Below are 17,624 nucleotides of genomic sequence, written 5' to 3' on the forward strand. Positions count from 1 at the left end.
TTTATATTGTAAAGCACTCAGTGGAAACTTGTTTTGGCTGCAGTAAAAACAATTTAGATACATTTTGACTTTGGAAAAACTCCATTAAAAGCATCATTTCAGGGGGTCTTCAAAAAGTTCGTTACTGAATTCTCTATGTCTGTCTGTGTGTCTTATTTGCGAATTTTTCAATTTTGAGCACTCCATTCGATCAAAAACTATCTGAAAGAAATTATGGAAATTTTCGGGTCACTCTTACCGTTCGCCAGATATTAGTCACAAAAGTTCAGATTTCGGGAAATTTAAGGAGCCGTATCTCGGGAACCGTAAGTCACAGAGATGATATATGGTATTTATCAATACCTAAGAGGATAGCAAACATTTTGATACCAAATAGTAATCGGTAGCCACTGTCCAACTGGCCACCGCTCCCTAGATATTGGCAAAAAAAAGTTCGGATTTACGGAGATTTACGGAGCCACATCTTGGTAACCGTAAGTTAGATGATATTTTGCAATTTTTTTCAATTTTGAGCTCTTCACTTTGAGCATGTCTCTTCGTAAAACAACATGTCGTAGAACGTTTTAACAGAACTTTTAAACAAAACGTGTGGAAATCATTTAATACTCAAGGAAATTATAAATGGATGGATATGTTACAAAAATTATTTAATGAGTATAATAATAAAATACATAGAACAATTGGTATAAAGCCTGTAGAAGTTAATAAGAAAGACAATTCTTTTTAAGTTCGTTCCGGCAATGCACTTGGAGCATTCAACTTTTTTTTTTTTTTTTTCTGAAAATAGCTAACAATTCTTATAAAATTACGTAAAATTCCATTTTTGGGCGTAAGAAAGTAATTTAGTCACATCTTAACCTTGGAGAGGAGAATATATGTAGAAAATCCAGAGCCACGTCCTGATGCAAACCCATTTTTACTTCAAATTCATCTGACTTTGTGATACTGTTTGATACTGTTCCAACGTCCTTTCTAATGTCATTTTACGCTAATATTTCTCTTGATTCTTGCCTTAAAATTCCATCGTAAGTCTTTTCCAGGTCTAAAAACACCAACGATTTCTTTGTTTATTTACGAATTCCATTGATTGCCTTTATCCAACGACATAGGATCCGGTCTTATTTTTAACCTGAGAGACAAAGTGTTCTTTCTTTTCGTACCGTGGCCTCATCTCTGAGTCTTCCCTCTATAATTCTAAGAATCCTTGGTCTCCTTTGTAAATTGACTTCTCCACTCTCCAGAAAGTTCTGTATATAAGTTTTCTCTAAGTCTCATATTATTTCAACACAATATTTTCCGGAGAACCATTCCATGCTTTCACTGGGATCTCATTTGGTCCAGTAGCTTACCCGTTTTTAATTTTCCTGAAATTCTCTTAGCTTCCAATTTGGAGATTTCCTTTCTCACTCTTTCATTTAACTTCTCTTCTATTTTATATTGGTTCTCTCTTTCGCAAAACTTTTCCTTCTTCTCTTTGATGTTTCACTCGTTGCCATGTTTCAATGTCTTGTAAAATGAATCATCATTTATTCTTCCTTAGTCTGTAAATCTATCCTTGAAATCTTGAAGTTTAACGTCCATGATTAAGCTCTTTAGGCTAAGGGAAACGGATGATTATGGCAAGTAAGTGATGATGAAATCATATGTGGAATGAGAATGTGGATGAAAACGGGAGTACTCCGAGAAAACTCACGCACGTCCACCACAAACTTTACTTGGTCGGGGATCGAACCTGGGATCCCACGCACCAGAGGTAAGCATTCTGCCACTGAACTACCGTGCTCCCCATTTCCAAACCTACATACAAACTTATTTATTCCATTGCTTTTGCTTCTCTTTTCCTGTCTTTACATGCGTTCATATTTCGTTCTGACTTAGTATTATTTCTTTCTTTGCTCAAATTGCATTTTGTACTTCTCGAGCCCGTCACCAGCATTTCTTATCCTCAAGTACCTCCAAGCACTTCCTTTCCAGAAGGTCTGATAGTTTATTCATGGTTTTGTCACCAATCTTGTACATATATTGTTTCTGTACAGAGATTCCTCAAAATTATTTCTTTAAATTTCATTCTAAGTTCTTCATTCAATTTAAACAATATATTCTCCTTCAAATCCTGTTCTCAAATTGCAGTACTCGATCTTGTGGTGCTACACAATCACTAAGAATAAACTCACAGTTCAACACTAATATACCTGTAGAGAGAGAAAAAGAGAAAGCACACTGAGAAATCTTATCGCCACTATTATACGCATACAATGATCTGGCTTCTTTAATAACCTTACTAGTGCTACCACAAAACCAGTGCAAAATCTTAACCTCTCAAGTAATGCTTTCACGTTCAAATCCTTCATGCATCAGCCTGATTCTTCGGTTTTGGCTCCAAATGTACTCGTTCTTTTTCTTTTCACCATTTTCACCTCTTCTGTACTTAGTCACTCAGAGCAAGAACATTACCCTTACACTTCGCCTACGCTTCCCACTTAAGGGGCATATGATAACAATATAAGCGCTTATCACCATGCTACTTCTACGTTTTACTCATATAACCTTGTCACTTCTGCAGCAAACTTCTACAATACACTTTTTATACCGTATTTCTCTGGAACTAAATTTCTTCTTCGTTAATTCGCTCCGTCTCCTTTCTACTTGTCCCCCCCTCCCCCCTCTAGACACATACACGCTCCAACTACAAGTCTTCTCTTTTCTCATCCAGTCTGCACTTTCGACTTGTCAGAAATTTTACTTTTAGCTATTTATTCTCTCCTTTATCTTCGGAACTACTACTTGAGTCGCATCCGCTCCTGATCCGATACCCCTCACCCATTTATCACAGCCTGAGAGCAATAATGTTGCTTATCGCTTGCAGAAGACGCTCTCGCATGCGTGTCATCCTTCTTATGAATGCCGCTCATAGTTCAATTTGGATTTGTATGTTCTAAGGCTGGATGCCTAACGTCGTCCTTTTTAATGAAAGGAGTAAGTACACCAGTTTCTCACTCAATCTATATGTGCCCTTTCTTGTTCGCATCCTTATATTGAAATGAAACACAAGAATCAGGGAGCCCCATAGGGAGGCGAAAGCAAGTAGATTCGTATGAAATGGATTATCTGGATTTTACCAAACTTTCTTAACTGTGAATAATATAATTTTTGATCTGCTATTATAGCAAAAAGTTGCCCATAAAATACATCCAATCTATAGTTTCAGCTGCCAAGTTTCTAGTTGGAACAGCTCTGTCTTCAAAATACTTAAAATAACTTGGTATACTCTTCGATTATCGTATGCATTACCTAGTATACAAAGCAATATAATTTTAAACATGAGATGGTGCACATGCTTATTCTGGAATTGCTGGACTTATCATTTTTATTTGATCTGATTTCAGGGTTTCGAGTCCCTTTCTGCACTGAGCTTAGGTGATACATGGACCGCCAGCTTAACATGGATCAGAACCACATGCGCTCCCGCCGAGAATAGAATTCGGATCTCCAACACCTAAGGCGCGTACGCTAACCATGTAGCCACGACGGAGTTCTGGACTGATATTCGAGAAGACTTACTTAGAATTGTTCAACAGAACCAAAGGAAGTTTTACGGATGAGCTCTGTAAGCGCCGTTAAAATGTAAAACATGAAATAAATTCGCGTATTTTGAATGATTCTCTATTGCCATGCTATAAATTCTATGCAATGCTTTACAATATTTTGTAGACGATCCGCAAACAATTATAGTTACTAAAGAAGAAAATCTGTCAACTCCTTTTATCATGTAAAGACGAGATGCATCCGTAGCAAAGGGATTGATATCAGTAAGTTTCACCTCTCTTGTACTATCATAAGTGGGCTCTCTCTGTTTATGAGTTGCCAACTTGTGTAAACTAAAGGATTTCTATGGTGATATACTATAGCATTTTAGACTATATCAGAAAATATTGAATTGTTGTTCCATTTTCGAACAACAGAAGAGAAAATGATACCCTCATTTCAAAATGATTCATCGACACAGCCGTTAAAGTGAAAAATGTATCTAAATAGCATCTTGCGTTTGTTTATAAACATTGGTAAATTTATTGGGTATTGTCTAACACATTTGCTTAATTCTTTCCCCTTCTATTCATAATAAAACTGAAAAAATTACTTTTTAATACAAGATGGCGCAAAAGTAAATTGACGCATACACCAAATTCAAGTTAAATTCCAAAAGTCAGGCATCACACAACAAACCTGAGCCTCAACTGGCGCCAAAGGAATTACTGCAGTGTTGACAAGGTCCACGACAATGTCACAAACTATCACACAAACATATCGTTAAGCACTACGTATAATTATATCGTAATTGACTTTGCGTCATCCTGTATAGGAGTAAATTTGGAAATACTTTCATTAAAAGGGAGATATTTTATTGCTGACAGCGTTATTTATTTTGAACTATTTATAATGTTTCTTTTTCTGCTAATTTCTCTAACTCTAGGATTCAGTGAGCAGTCAAGCTACCATTTACTCGTGTTACTTACCTCTTTCACTTGCATCATCGACAAGAATAATTTCCTTCAACAATGTCCGAGGAGATCTATTGATAACACTCCAAATCGTACGTAACAACGTTGACCATGCTTCATTATGAAACACGATCACAATTGACGTAGTAGGCAGAAGGGCTGGATAATGTTTGTTTTTACACCTGTAAAATATCAATACATGTACGACTAAATTATCATATATGCATTAATTATCTTATTATTTGCGATAACAACATACTACGAGCACTGAAACAAAGAGACATGATTTCCAACTTCTTAAAGTTAAAATAAACTGATATTTGTAAAGTACGATGATTTCGGTTTTACGTTATTTGAAACTAGTGTTTCAACACGAAATCTTCGTCGCAATTAAATTAAACTGACTTTGACGTTTGGTGGTAAGTATTAAAAAAAAATAATCTAAAATGCAACAGAAAAATATAAAAAAAAAAAGAACTTAGAAAAAAGCTTTGGACAAAATTCAGCAAGATTACATGAGATTATGGCAACCCAGTGGCAAAAGCGCTTATGCCTAATGTGAAGTGTGTCTAGTTAAATTCCAATTCGCGTGTGCTATCAGGATGGCAATAAAAATTACGGGAAAGAATTCCCTGACTTTCTTCGGTTTTCAGGAACATTTTTTTTTTTTTTTAATTTTCCCCTAATATGTGATTAGTATACAAACTTTCCCATGTTGAAGGACAACCAAGATCAACAAAACATGACAACGATAATAAGATTACTACGTAATATATTTTTCCCCGATCAACTAGAAAAATGAATAATATGAAAACAAAAAAACATGTATTTTTTCTATGAAATTATAGAACAATTAAAAAAAAAAACTACATAAAGCAAGATATTAAACCGAGGCTTCAAGTTTTGCCTATTCAAGATTCGCCTAATACAACTATACTTATTAGGAGAAAGTTGATTTTTTAAACTTAACTCGCATACGTTGGTAGTGCTGGATTCAGTGCTCGAAACAGAAGTTTTCACGATGGTTTAGTTTATTTGTTAAGTATTATGTTTTTTTGTGTATGATTACCCAGTTTTTAAGGAAAAAGGGTATTACCCCTCCTCAGAAGCACGGAAAACGTCCCATACAAAAGTTCCGAAAAATAAGTTTTCGTATAGTATTATTACCACCTCATTATTGTCAAATACCTCTCTCCCCCAGAATTTTCAAAATATTCTTCCCCTGACGAGTTTTGTCAGAAAGAAACTGAGTAAAATAATTCACTGCCTTACAATTAAGAAAAAAAAATTACAATATTTAGAAAATATCAAATATAGAATATTTACATTGAACACAACATTAATTATTTATTCACAATAAATGCTTCAAGTTTTAAGATTATTACTACACACATTTACCACAACTGCACTCCATGACGATGATGGTACTCCCAAGGTCCTATAACACTTGCCATAATTGCTGGTAAATATTTTCTTCTTTGCTCTTCTCTTCCGGTTTGCGGAGTCATCAGCTGATTTGTGACCTCTGGACAGCCAAAATTTCACATAATGTGGATTGAATTGTGTAAGAGGTTGAGCAATGCAATTGATGAATACTAGTGCTGCTACCGTTTCCACATATCGCTTGCACACTTTTAGTGGAATGAGAATTGTAGCTAGGGCCTATTGTTTCAAGAGGTTTCAGATCGTCGGGGATTTTTTAAATTTATATAAAAGGAAACTACGAATGATGGTCACTTAATCCAATCTCAAAGAAATTCTCATAACCTACAAATTTGATTGTCCCCATACAATGTCCACATTATCATCTTCACCCATAGGCCAGTTCTCAGTGTAGAGAATTTTGATACTTTCTATCAGTTCATTGTATGTTTTCACGTAGATTGTTTTACTTCTAGTTCACGTGAACAACTGCAGATTGTAATGATGTTTCTTAAATTATCTGCTAAACTTCTGAAGAAATGCACAGTGTGAATGGCTGTAACAGTAGTCTTTTACAGTCTTTGATCTGACCCTTAGAAATTCGTACTCCTTGCTAATGTTTTCTATCAACTGTGTCAAGTACGTTTGTTAACTTGGACCCTGGATCAGCAGCCATATAGTCAAATATTCTGATTATAATTTTTATGATTTTGTCAGGTTCAATGAACTATGTGCCACGTTTTGAAATTGCCCAACTTTGTTCAAAGCATATGATATTGCGTTAAGGTTTTTAATAAACTCTGCATTTTTAAAACATTTTTTCAGACCTGAGCACTTGCTCCCTTCTCTCATCTCTTGTTGGGTTATTTGATGCCCAATCGAAATGTTAATAGAGTACAGGATAATTATCACATTTACTTGTACGCATACTTGATGCCAGTCATCGCACTGAGAAGACTTCTAATTTTACGCAAGTGTGTTTCCAATGAAATTGCTGCTTCCTCAATTCCGTTTGGTTTTTGGGGATTGATGATACAAGCAAAATAGTTTATTTAAAAATATGTGAAAGCAACTCATACCGGAAACCTTTTTAAGAACACCGTTGCTCAACTTGTAGTCCATAATTAGCACAATGCCAAAAAAGTAAATTGGGAAACATGATTTTTAGGCATGTCGCAACTCCCGACCCCTGACAACCATTACAGTTGTCCCATCAGACGCAAGGTAATTAGATTTTCATTCAGAAACTCTTGTGTAAATCCATGCTGAAGTATTGGATAACTCCTCTTCTTCTAAATTAAACACATACGTTTCGAAGGTAAGCTTCTAAAAATATTCGAATGGCCACATTTAAGATAGTTTTGCTATTCAATGTAGTTGACTCATCAATTAAAGTTTTTTTTTTTGTTTGTTTGTTTGTTTGTGGAAATAATACTATTACAAAGAAGTTATTATTTCAGACACAATGTAAATACGAATTTTGGCGCAAGTCTTATCAGAATGTAAAATATGTAATAATTTAATGCCATTCAACATCTATGAATATATTTCCTCTAGCGTATCAACAAATGGTCTTTGGGATTTAATAATTTTGTAAACTGTTCTGTAGACTAAGTTGTTAAGAATTGTAGTTTGCACATATTTTCAACAATATATATATAAAGGTTAGTTGTTGGGAAAAGGCATTGCTATCAACACCAATCTAAATACTAATAGGAAGTAATCCCGATGTTAAAGTTAGATTTTTCACCTTCTCAAATTTGAGTCTAGCACGCTCAGTGTCCGGAATGTCAAAAACTCAGAAATTTAAATCAAGATAGAGTCCGGCGTAAAATTTTGATCATTCTGCTCAAATAAGTTTCCCTAAAGTTTCATTTTAAGCAATATAAAATATAATATTTTAACAATCTATATTATTCCTTCTATTTTGACAATTTACTTATATATTCCTTCTATGTCTCTCTAAGCTATAGGAGTGCAATCTATTCGGTATGAATATGTACAGTTTCCTAAGAGTTTAACTTGCAAATTTGAAATCAATCTTAGCTTTAGTAAAAGTGTCTTCTTTCCTTTCTCATATATATATATATATATATATATATATATATATATATATATATATATATATATATATATATATATATATATATATATATATATATATATATATATAACACACGAGGTTATATGAGAAGTGCACATACAGTTTAACATTAAGTTATGAACAGGGCTTGAAAAATCTTGCAAGTACTTGCCAGCAAAAAATCTACCAGCCCGACCATTTTGCGCGACACAGTGAACATATCAATACATTTTTTTTATTTGTTTATTGGCATGTCTCTTACAAACAACAAAAGAGTGACAGCTGTTATTTATTCTCTTTTTTTGATTGACCAGACTTCACTCGCCAAATGTAAAAAAGTACTCACCATTGGCGAGTGGATTTTTCAAGCCCTGGTTATGAACCATATGGGCTTCGACCAGAAATCGAATCTAGTTACAATAGGATAGTTTATGTGGAATCCGGAAGAATGAGGCACTTCTGAGATGATCTAGAGCGTTACCTGCAATATTACCATTATTTATTTATGCAGCACATAAATACTGGAACCCTATTAGAATCATAATATTATCATAAGCATATAATAATTAAAACAGCATATTACTTACCCGTGAAGTCTGACATCTGTTAACGATCTATTTAATGAAATCATATCACTAGCCAGAAGATTGAACTGATTCAGTTTAAACTTCTCCTTCATAAGCCCCTCTTGGTCCGCTGGAATATGAACAGCTTTCCCCATTTCGCCTGGAGATCCTGGATGTTCTTTCACAACCGGAGCAGGTTCCCACTCATGAAGTTCCGAGGGATGATATGATGATTTCACATTTGAGCTTTTACTTCGTTTACCCCGATCTTTGAGTTGTTCATAGTTTATGTCACGTCCTTTCGATTCTTCTTGTGATAACTTGTCCGCCTTCGGGGCAACTTCTTTCGAGTTTTGACTGTCCCCGCAGCCCCAACCTGAGCCTCCGATACAGTCTGTGTAATACATAAGCACCACTACATCTACAAGGAACCATACTAGCGAAGTCAATAAAATTATCTTACACGTGTGAATACGAACTTTTGTCCGAAACATGTTACCCTTTGATTATTAAGTACTCGTGTTGGAGATATATGATTAGTGGGTTTCAAATGTGTTATCCTAATGGGATAGGTCATAAAGGAACTTCCAAACTACGCTTACGGAGGGAAATAATAATAATATTTAAAATTAAAATTGAAAACGGGAGAGAGAGACAATTGTCATTATATTTAATTAAGGGAACATGTTCTTTTGTGTCTGTTGTAAGAAATAACTAAAATATTTTGTACTAGAAAAATATATTATACTGTCATGTATGTTTCGATAAATATAAAATAAGAACATTATGCACACTATCCACACAGACACAAGGTCCCTGAAAATGCACTTTCTTCATTTTGTTTCAGCACGATTCACTTCATGGTAGTCTGCAAAAGAAAGAAAAATATACATAAATAGATTTATAGGGATATAAAGCTCTATATTAACCTTGAACAGGGTAGAATATTATAGCCTTAACTTTTGTCATGTAAAAGAAACGAATAAATAAATAAGTAATGAACTTTGCTTATTTTTCACATTAATAGAACCATCTTCATGTATTAATGCGAGAGCTTTTAGAAAACCACAACAATGAAAACAAAGTTCGAACGAAACTGTTCGTTGTTGTTGTTGTTGTTGTTGTTCTTAACCAGGAATTAAACAGACCAAAACTCCGTGAACATGATTCGACGAAAGAAAAAAAAAAAGTATGAAATAGGCTTCATTACTCAGCTGAGAGCTTGAATTAGTAAACAGATAGAAACATGCCCGCCTAGATCGGAAATCAAACCCGGGTTTCCAACTTATCGTCCCATTGCGTTAACTACTACGCAATCCAGTCCTCTCCCTGAACAGTCATACATTATATCACTCAAAGTCGGTACTCAGTCACTTAAACCAGAAAGCGAACTGGATAGCGTAGTGGTTAATGCATCGGAACTCGGGTTCGATTCCCAGTCCATACCTACATATTTCACACACAAACACACACACACACACACTCTCTCTCCCTCTCTAATATCACTCTCATTTATAGAGGAACTGGTGTGGTATAGAATTTTTTTTTCTATAATGATCATATTTAAACCAACAGTTCTTTCAAATGACTAGCAATAGTAGTTCGTGGTCTGCAGAAGTAGCGATTACAATATCAAAGGTATGTTCGTACGCAAGAGTGTTCCTCTTCCCGGCGTTCTTGAATCTTATCCAAATAATATTCAGGAAATATAAAGAGGAAAATGTCTTCAAGCTCTATTGTATATTTATTGATTTAAGTACATTCTGTAATACTGATTTAATATATAGTTTTTTTCTTCTTTACAAAATGAACAACCACTGTCAATGTACGTTTATACACTATTTATATGTAAAACTTCTATACCGATTTTATTGGACAAGAAATAAACATATTATAAAGCATGTGCTGTAAGGTATGAATGATGGCGTTACGGACAAACAAGAAAATTGTACATACTCATGCACGCAGTTAAACTACATTAATTAAATAAACCATACGTTATTTAAAATGGAAACCCATTCTTCGTTCTCTTCGAGTTGCAACTTTTCATTACCTTCTAATTAAAATCTGGAACTATGCGTACCAAGTCTCTCTGAGTAGAAAGCACCGCTACCGCAAAAATTTCCCGTCTTATTTTCTTTAGTGTAGAGAAACACCTCTCTCCACCCACAATCGGCATTTGTTAGCATTTCTTTATATGAATATAAGAGACAGAAATCTAATTTTCAGTGACTATATACTTTTGTTTTCTGCTCTATTGTAATATTTCTATCTCTATAAACGCTATAGTGGGAGGTTCAGAGATTCACTTTCATCTAGCATCCTATTAAAGTAAGTACAGAAAGGGATTTCAAATCGGTGTGCAACCTCCTCGCATTAACCCCTGCCAACTATAATTGTTCTTGGCTAACTGCAGAGCCAAGACATTTTGTAATTTTGACGTCAGATTCTGAATCAACTGCTCTACCCCCCTCCCCACCCTGGCGGTATGTTTTCTTGTACATCAAATGACTGTTTTCTGTCTATGTTTGGAGACCACTCCTAACGTTCAAAGGGCGGTTTCTACCCTTAAACCCACACAATTGCCGAAATAAACAATACATGTCCATTATTTTTCGATGTTCTACAAGTATGAAAAGTTTTATTCAAATAGATGAGTTACACTTCCGTAAGTCTCCTTGTAAATTTGGGATCCGCTTATGATCAGTCACAGTGCAGTCAACGAAGATTTTTTTTTTTGGGGGGGGAGACATTTCTTCTGCTTTTGGGAGGGAGTAGGAAGTATGGAATAGTGGACTTTCATTCCGCCATTTTATTTATTTAGTTTCTTTATTATGCGAAAATTTATGTATATCTATTAACATGTCCAAAGAAAAGGAAAGGATGTTCTTAGCTGTACAACTCTGAAAATTACAACAACGTAATACAAGACTATCTTCCACCTGTGTATGTCGAAATAAGCTTTGAAAATAATGACTATTTATGTATTTATTTAACTTTGAAACTTATAGTTACTTCGCGCAAAGGATAACAAGGACCTAGTGACGGATAGGTTGTACCGAGGAAAGTGAACATTTAAACTTCTGAAACTGTACGTTAGGAAAACGTCTCGAGTATATCCAGAGAGTAACTGTCACAGATACTATCATATCTTAGCGCAATCTTAAAAGAACTTTTTTAATGAAATGTAACGCCCTCGAAAAAGCTCATCAGAAAGATTCTCATCTAACCTGGAAGCAGCCTTTTATCTCCCATACGTGTCACACCTCAAGCTTCTGTTAGGTAAATGCGCAGGTGTATGACTTGTCTCTAGAATTATTAGAACAATGGAAGAGAAACGAAAAATTGCATGTGTTATTTTATCATTTTTAAGACAGCATTATTTAATATTCAGTCTGTCACATCCTCCAACTTATACAATATATTTCACTGAAACCATTCACATTTGATAAAGTATCTCATTGAAAAAAAGAACGAAGTTAACTTATCTTTGCATTGTAATTACTGTCGAAAATGGAGCTGTCTGAACTGAATGAAACTGTTCTGATCAGACCTTATCATGATTATTTAAAAGTTGATGGATTTAGTAAGGGAAAAAAAAAGCTACAGACAATCGTACCGAAATCACCTAATGATACCCAAAGAGCTATGGAATCTTGCTCAACGATGTTTATATTTCTTACCTTCAAATGGCAGATTATCGGGTATTCTCTTATTTGAGCGGCGAATCTTTTTTAGCAGTATCCCATCCTAGTAAATTGGGTGTTATTAGGTAGTTCAGTGACTATTTCATGCACTTTCAAAAATGCTTCCTCTAAACCAACTAGCAAATATATACGGACATATCCACATTCTTATTTTATATTATCTAAAGCTATATGGAATTTTATAGAAAATGAGATTGTCAACAGACGGCAATACAGAAATATGCTATAATACATTAAGTAGTATTTATTTTAAGACATATTTCGAAAAAAATCACCTTTGAAACCCTATGCCACAATTCCAATAAGATGGAAACGTGAAACTAATGAAATTTCAAATGAAGCATAATTACTAAAACAAGCAATGTTAGTTACTCTTTGTTCATTGATATGACCTTGACTCCTTGTTGCCTCCAACATGTTAATTTCTGTTTATGGACAAATGAACAGGCTAATTCATACGTGTAGTTTTACTTACTGCCGACCAATTTAGCATACAAAAAATATCACGTACAACAAATGTACTCCTCATGATGCCAAGAGGGAACCAAGAAATGCAAAACAATTTCATGTTAAATAATTATGTACTTCGTAAATTAAGATGAAAATACATTATTCAACTAAACTTTACATTTTCTAACTATCAATTTTGGGCTAGTTTTATTTCATTGACAGTACCAAAATTATTCGGTTGATATGCAGAAAGGTAAATTATTATGTAACTTTTTCTTTCTTACAGCCAGAGCTCACTCAATAAAACCTATGTGGCCACGCGTAGCGTAGTCGCTAACGCTCTCGCCTTCGGTACAAGCGGTCCGGGGTTCGGTAGAAAAAAAGTGTAAATAGCCTTTTCAGGCCAGCTATCCTGAATGAGGTTTTTCTCATTAATGCCGAGGTGGTACCTAAATTATAGGTCCCAGGCCGCTTCCTTCCTTCCCCAATGTTTTCCCCAGATAGTGTGCTCGCCGAGGGACATCATCCCTTGTACGTGACGTGCTTAATGGCCATACATACCGAAAGTCCAGAAATCTAAAATCCTAAATCAATAAAATCTATACAAGCTGCATTTTCATATTGCATTCCTATACACTAAAGAACGACCTTTTATAGCTGAATGAAATTTGTTACTCTAACGAGTTAAAGACTCCTCGTAGTATGCTGTTTGATACTTAAACTGTCTTACCCAAAAATGCGTCATGTTGAACATAAGTCCAAACAATTTCAACGGCAATTTCCATCTTCTTCAGTGGACAAGACTTTAGTAAGTTTTTATCCATTAAATATGACGGAAGTTACAATTAAAACTGTTCGGAAGGCTAAGTCACTTTAAGGATACTGTAAGTAAAATACGTGAATGAGAGTGCCTGCAATAATATACAGTCAACAATAAACGATCTTTGGGAGACTGGTGGTGTCAATTTTATTATTTTAAATCAGTCTGGACATTCATTTATATTTATTTTAACCAATCGAGAGTCATGTACTATCAGTGGCCAGATTTTTCTGTGTAATTCTATCGCTGTCTACTGGCTGCTTGGGGGAAGGACGGGCAAACCTCGTGTCTCGGTTGTCTACTCTCTGCCTCACGGTGACTGTGCTGCCTCCGGGAATCCCTTATTGCGACTGTGTGAAAAGCTCCTCCTCGTTCATTGGGGCTACTTGTGGATCTCACCACATGCTGTGTTATTTGGCGTCTGGTACCTAATTTTTGTTTGTCGTTCTCTACCCTTCTGAGCCGACAGCGATTCTTTCTGCGTTCGCGAGATATTTGGCATTGTATCAATTCTTTGCTGAAGTCTATTTTCTTCTGTAAACGCGCCGATAAAAAAGTTTAGCTTTTTGGATATGATAATCAGCATGGTGAGGACTACCTAACGAGCTCATTGGCTCTTCAGTACTTCACTCGCATCTCATGAGGTTTCCTCGTTAATTTCATTTTATTCTACAAAAACTTCTTTTTAGTGTATTTTATAAAAGCATTGGTTTTAGAAGTTATCTTTTATAGATATTACTTTTTTGCCGTTCGGTCTTCAGTTTTTTTTTTTTTTTAATTTGATTGTGGAAAGCAATAATCTGTTCCCTCTTAATATGAAAAGAAAAAGACTCAAACTTGATCTGAAGTCTACAGGACGCCTAGTCGTCTGCAATTAGCAAAACCCCGTGAGGAACTGGGTTGTACATACAGTAGGCACTCGACAATTATTTCTAAGTAATTTGACAACATTGTTATCATCGGGTTTACGTATCTTTACACAATTTCAGAAATCTAGTTAGTACGTTGGCGCGTGATATTAAGTTTCACGACTTGACTCTAAACACAAAATTAACCTAAGACCACAAAATAATCTAATTTTGTGTCTACTAGTATTAAGCTGAGGTCGCCAGACATCCAGCTTTCCGCCAGACCGTTCGGTTTTGAAAGACCAAAATTGATGTACTCCTTTCTAAATAAGCCAGGCACGTCTCCTTTTATAAAACTTAAAAATAATTACTGTTAAAAATTGAAGATGTTAATATGGATGAAGTCTATGAAGAATACTGTTTAGTTAAGGAAATAGTACCTCAGAAGTTCCGACACATGACACCAAAAAAAAAAACTGAGTGTAGACTCAGTTTTACAGATCGTTCTACGAACTTTAGAAACTACAAAATAATACCTTCTTGCATTTTCTTCTATAAAGGTAACCAAGAAAGTCCTGCCGCTTTTTGTGGAGGTCTGCGTTCAATTACCGTGATAAGGCTTAGACAGTTGTTGGTGTAGGTATATCCACATACTACCTGGTTGTGGCAGTTCAGTTAACCTACTGTGGATTCAAATGACACTACTTAGAAACGCGTATTTATCATGATATACACATCCGAGCAGACTGCTGTTTGCACTGTTTCATACATTACGCCCTTTGTTATGAAATTGAGTTGATTTTGAGTTTAACGTCCCGTTCAGCAGCGAGGCTATATGAGACGTGGACCTACTGATTAACGTGGAATCCGAACCACATGAGCTCCCGCCGGGAATCGAACCCGGGCCTCCCACGCTTTGTTATGAAATTACAGACAGTATCAGCTGAGGAAACAGTCAACGGAAAACATGCAGCCATCGAAAGCAGAAGTCAATCGGACTCGAGTTCGAGATTTCGTGCTGAGGAATTCGGGACTCCCTGACGCTGAAGTCGTGAAGCACTTTCAAAAAAGAAGGATTGAGTCGTGCAACTGTGTACAGAGCATTAAGACGGATCAAAAATGGGATTTCAAAGAAAAAAAGAGAAGGGGAGGAAAGAAAAAATATGATGAAAAAAAAAAAAAAAAAACAAACAGAAGATTATGTCACTGATGGACGCTAGCCACAAATTTACCATTTCGAGTGCTGAACGTGCATTAAAAGTGAGTCATGATGTTATGAGGAAATGGCGACTGGAACTGGGGATCAAAAGGAAGATAAAAAAGGATGCTTCATATGCAAGAGAGAAACAAAAAAGAAAGTAGTTTTGAACAAAATTGTTAGGGACGAGTTGTGTGCCTCTAACGATGATAGTGACGAAATAATGGATGATGAAATATATATATTGATATGAATGGGTATGATTTTAGTAGAAACACGTCGTACTTCGAATCTGGTCACATTTCTATCCCTGCATCTGTAAAATTCAAGTTCAAAACTAAATTTCCACAGAAACTATTCATCTGGATGGCAATAAGCAGAAAAGGTCATTCTCGACCGTATTTTCATAAGCAATCAATGGGTGCAATTAATCAAAATATATATCAAAATGAATATATTCGAAAGAAACTTATCAAAGAAAACTATCCGAATAGTGATTACATCTTTTGGTCTGATTTAGCTTTTTCTCCTTATGCAATAGGGACGCAGCAGCTGTTGGAGCGGAAGGGAGTGCAGTTTTTGCGCAAAGAGCGCAATCCACCAAATGTGGAACAAATCCGTCCCATTGAGAAATTCTGGGCTCCTTTGGAAGCAAAAATATTCCATCCACCATATAAACCAAAAAATATATTATGTTTGGAAAAATGAGCCCGAAAAATAATACGTCAATTCAGTGCAAACTACTTCGAAAAGCTGATGGGGAATCTGGGTCCAAAAGTCAGAGCTGCTGCTAATCAGGGTGTTCTTTCTGTCATTAACTGATTTCATATGATTGTAGAATATCTATTGTGTCATCAGTACAAAAACTGTGACTTTTCATGTGCAAGTAAACAAAATACGGCAATTCAAAAATATGTTTTATTTGAATCCACAGCAGGTTACACCGTGAACTTACGTACCGACAGAGTGAACATGGGATCTCCACAGAGCGTCATAAGGGTATGTATGCTGTAAGAGTTCAAACTCGGGTCAAATGCCGCTTCAGCGGAGCGAAAGATATGTCAGGCCTTTGGTGAGATTGTCGTGACTACGCGGACAGTGCTGCGGTGGTTTAACAAGTTTAAGGACGGTAACGAAACACTCGAAGACGCACCACGTGCAGGAAGACCAACATATGTACAAAATGATCTTCAGACAGCAACTGAGGCAGACAGTGGCCAGACATTTCAGGAACTGGGACTACAATTCAGTGTGAGTGGAGAAATCATTCAGCAGCACTTCCATCAACTTGTGCTGTTGTCTCGTCTGAGATAGGAGCCATTTCTGGACAAGGTGTTGACATATGATGAGAAGTAGGTCCTGTGCGAAGCTCCACGGTGCCATCATCATTGATTAGCATCCCATGAACCGGCTCCAAAACAACTGAAATCAGAACTGCACCAGAAGATGATCCTCCTGTGTATTTGGTGGACTGCTCGCGGCATCATGTGTCGGGAACTGCTACCAGCTGGTTAGAGCATCAATGGAACTATGTACTGTCAGCAGTTGAGCCGTGTTCAAGAAAACTCAAAACACTGGAGCCAACACTTCTGAATCGCCAAGGGGTCCTCCTGTTACAGGACAACGTTAAGCCCCATGTGGCTAGGATGATCCTGGACACCATTCTACGCTTCGAATGGAAAACACTATTGCATCCGCCAAATTCCCCGAATACTGCACCGTCCGATTATCACCTGTTCCATTCCTTGGACAATCACCTTAGAGCAGTGTTTCTCAAAGTGTGGGTCGCAGGCCGTTTTTCGGCAGGTCGCGAGAAGTTTTTCCTTGATTGAAAATTTTATTTTCATGCAGAAATATGTTATGAAGTACTATTCAGAAAATGAAAATTGGAAGCGTTCGTTAATGAGGTGAAGAGTAAGTGGTTATTCAGAGCACAGCGCTGTCGTACAGTCACTAGAAATGCTGGGTTAGGATGAAAAGAAAGAGGATGAGTCAAAATCTGTCACGGGGTAGGATATTGCGTTGGGAATA

General features: G+C 36.1%; 1 protein-coding gene across 2 annotated transcripts in view; it reads right to left on the reverse strand.

Moving 5' to 3' along the window:
- The window catches only part of Pgant5 (polypeptide N-acetylgalactosaminyltransferase 5), a 78,616-nt gene that overhangs the window by 44,730 nt on the left and 16,262 nt on the right, over positions 1-17,624 (reverse strand). For both annotated transcript variants that reach the window (XM_081736941.1, XM_081736940.1), the window contains exons 2-3: positions 8,592-9,438; positions 4,515-4,681 (exon numbers count right to left, since the gene is read on the reverse strand). In XM_081736941.1, coding sequence (XP_081593067.1) covers positions 4,515-4,681; positions 8,592-9,064 — 640 coding nt within the window. In that variant the 5' untranslated portion in view covers positions 9,065-9,438. The remainder of the gene's footprint in view (positions 1-4,514; positions 4,682-8,591; positions 9,439-17,624) is intronic.

The sequence above is a fragment of the Thermobia domestica genome, chromosome 13 (assembly GCF_964235325.1).
Source record: "Thermobia domestica chromosome 13, izTheDome1.hap1.1, whole genome shotgun sequence".
NCBI lineage: Eukaryota > Metazoa > Arthropoda > Insecta > Zygentoma > Lepismatidae > Thermobia > Thermobia domestica.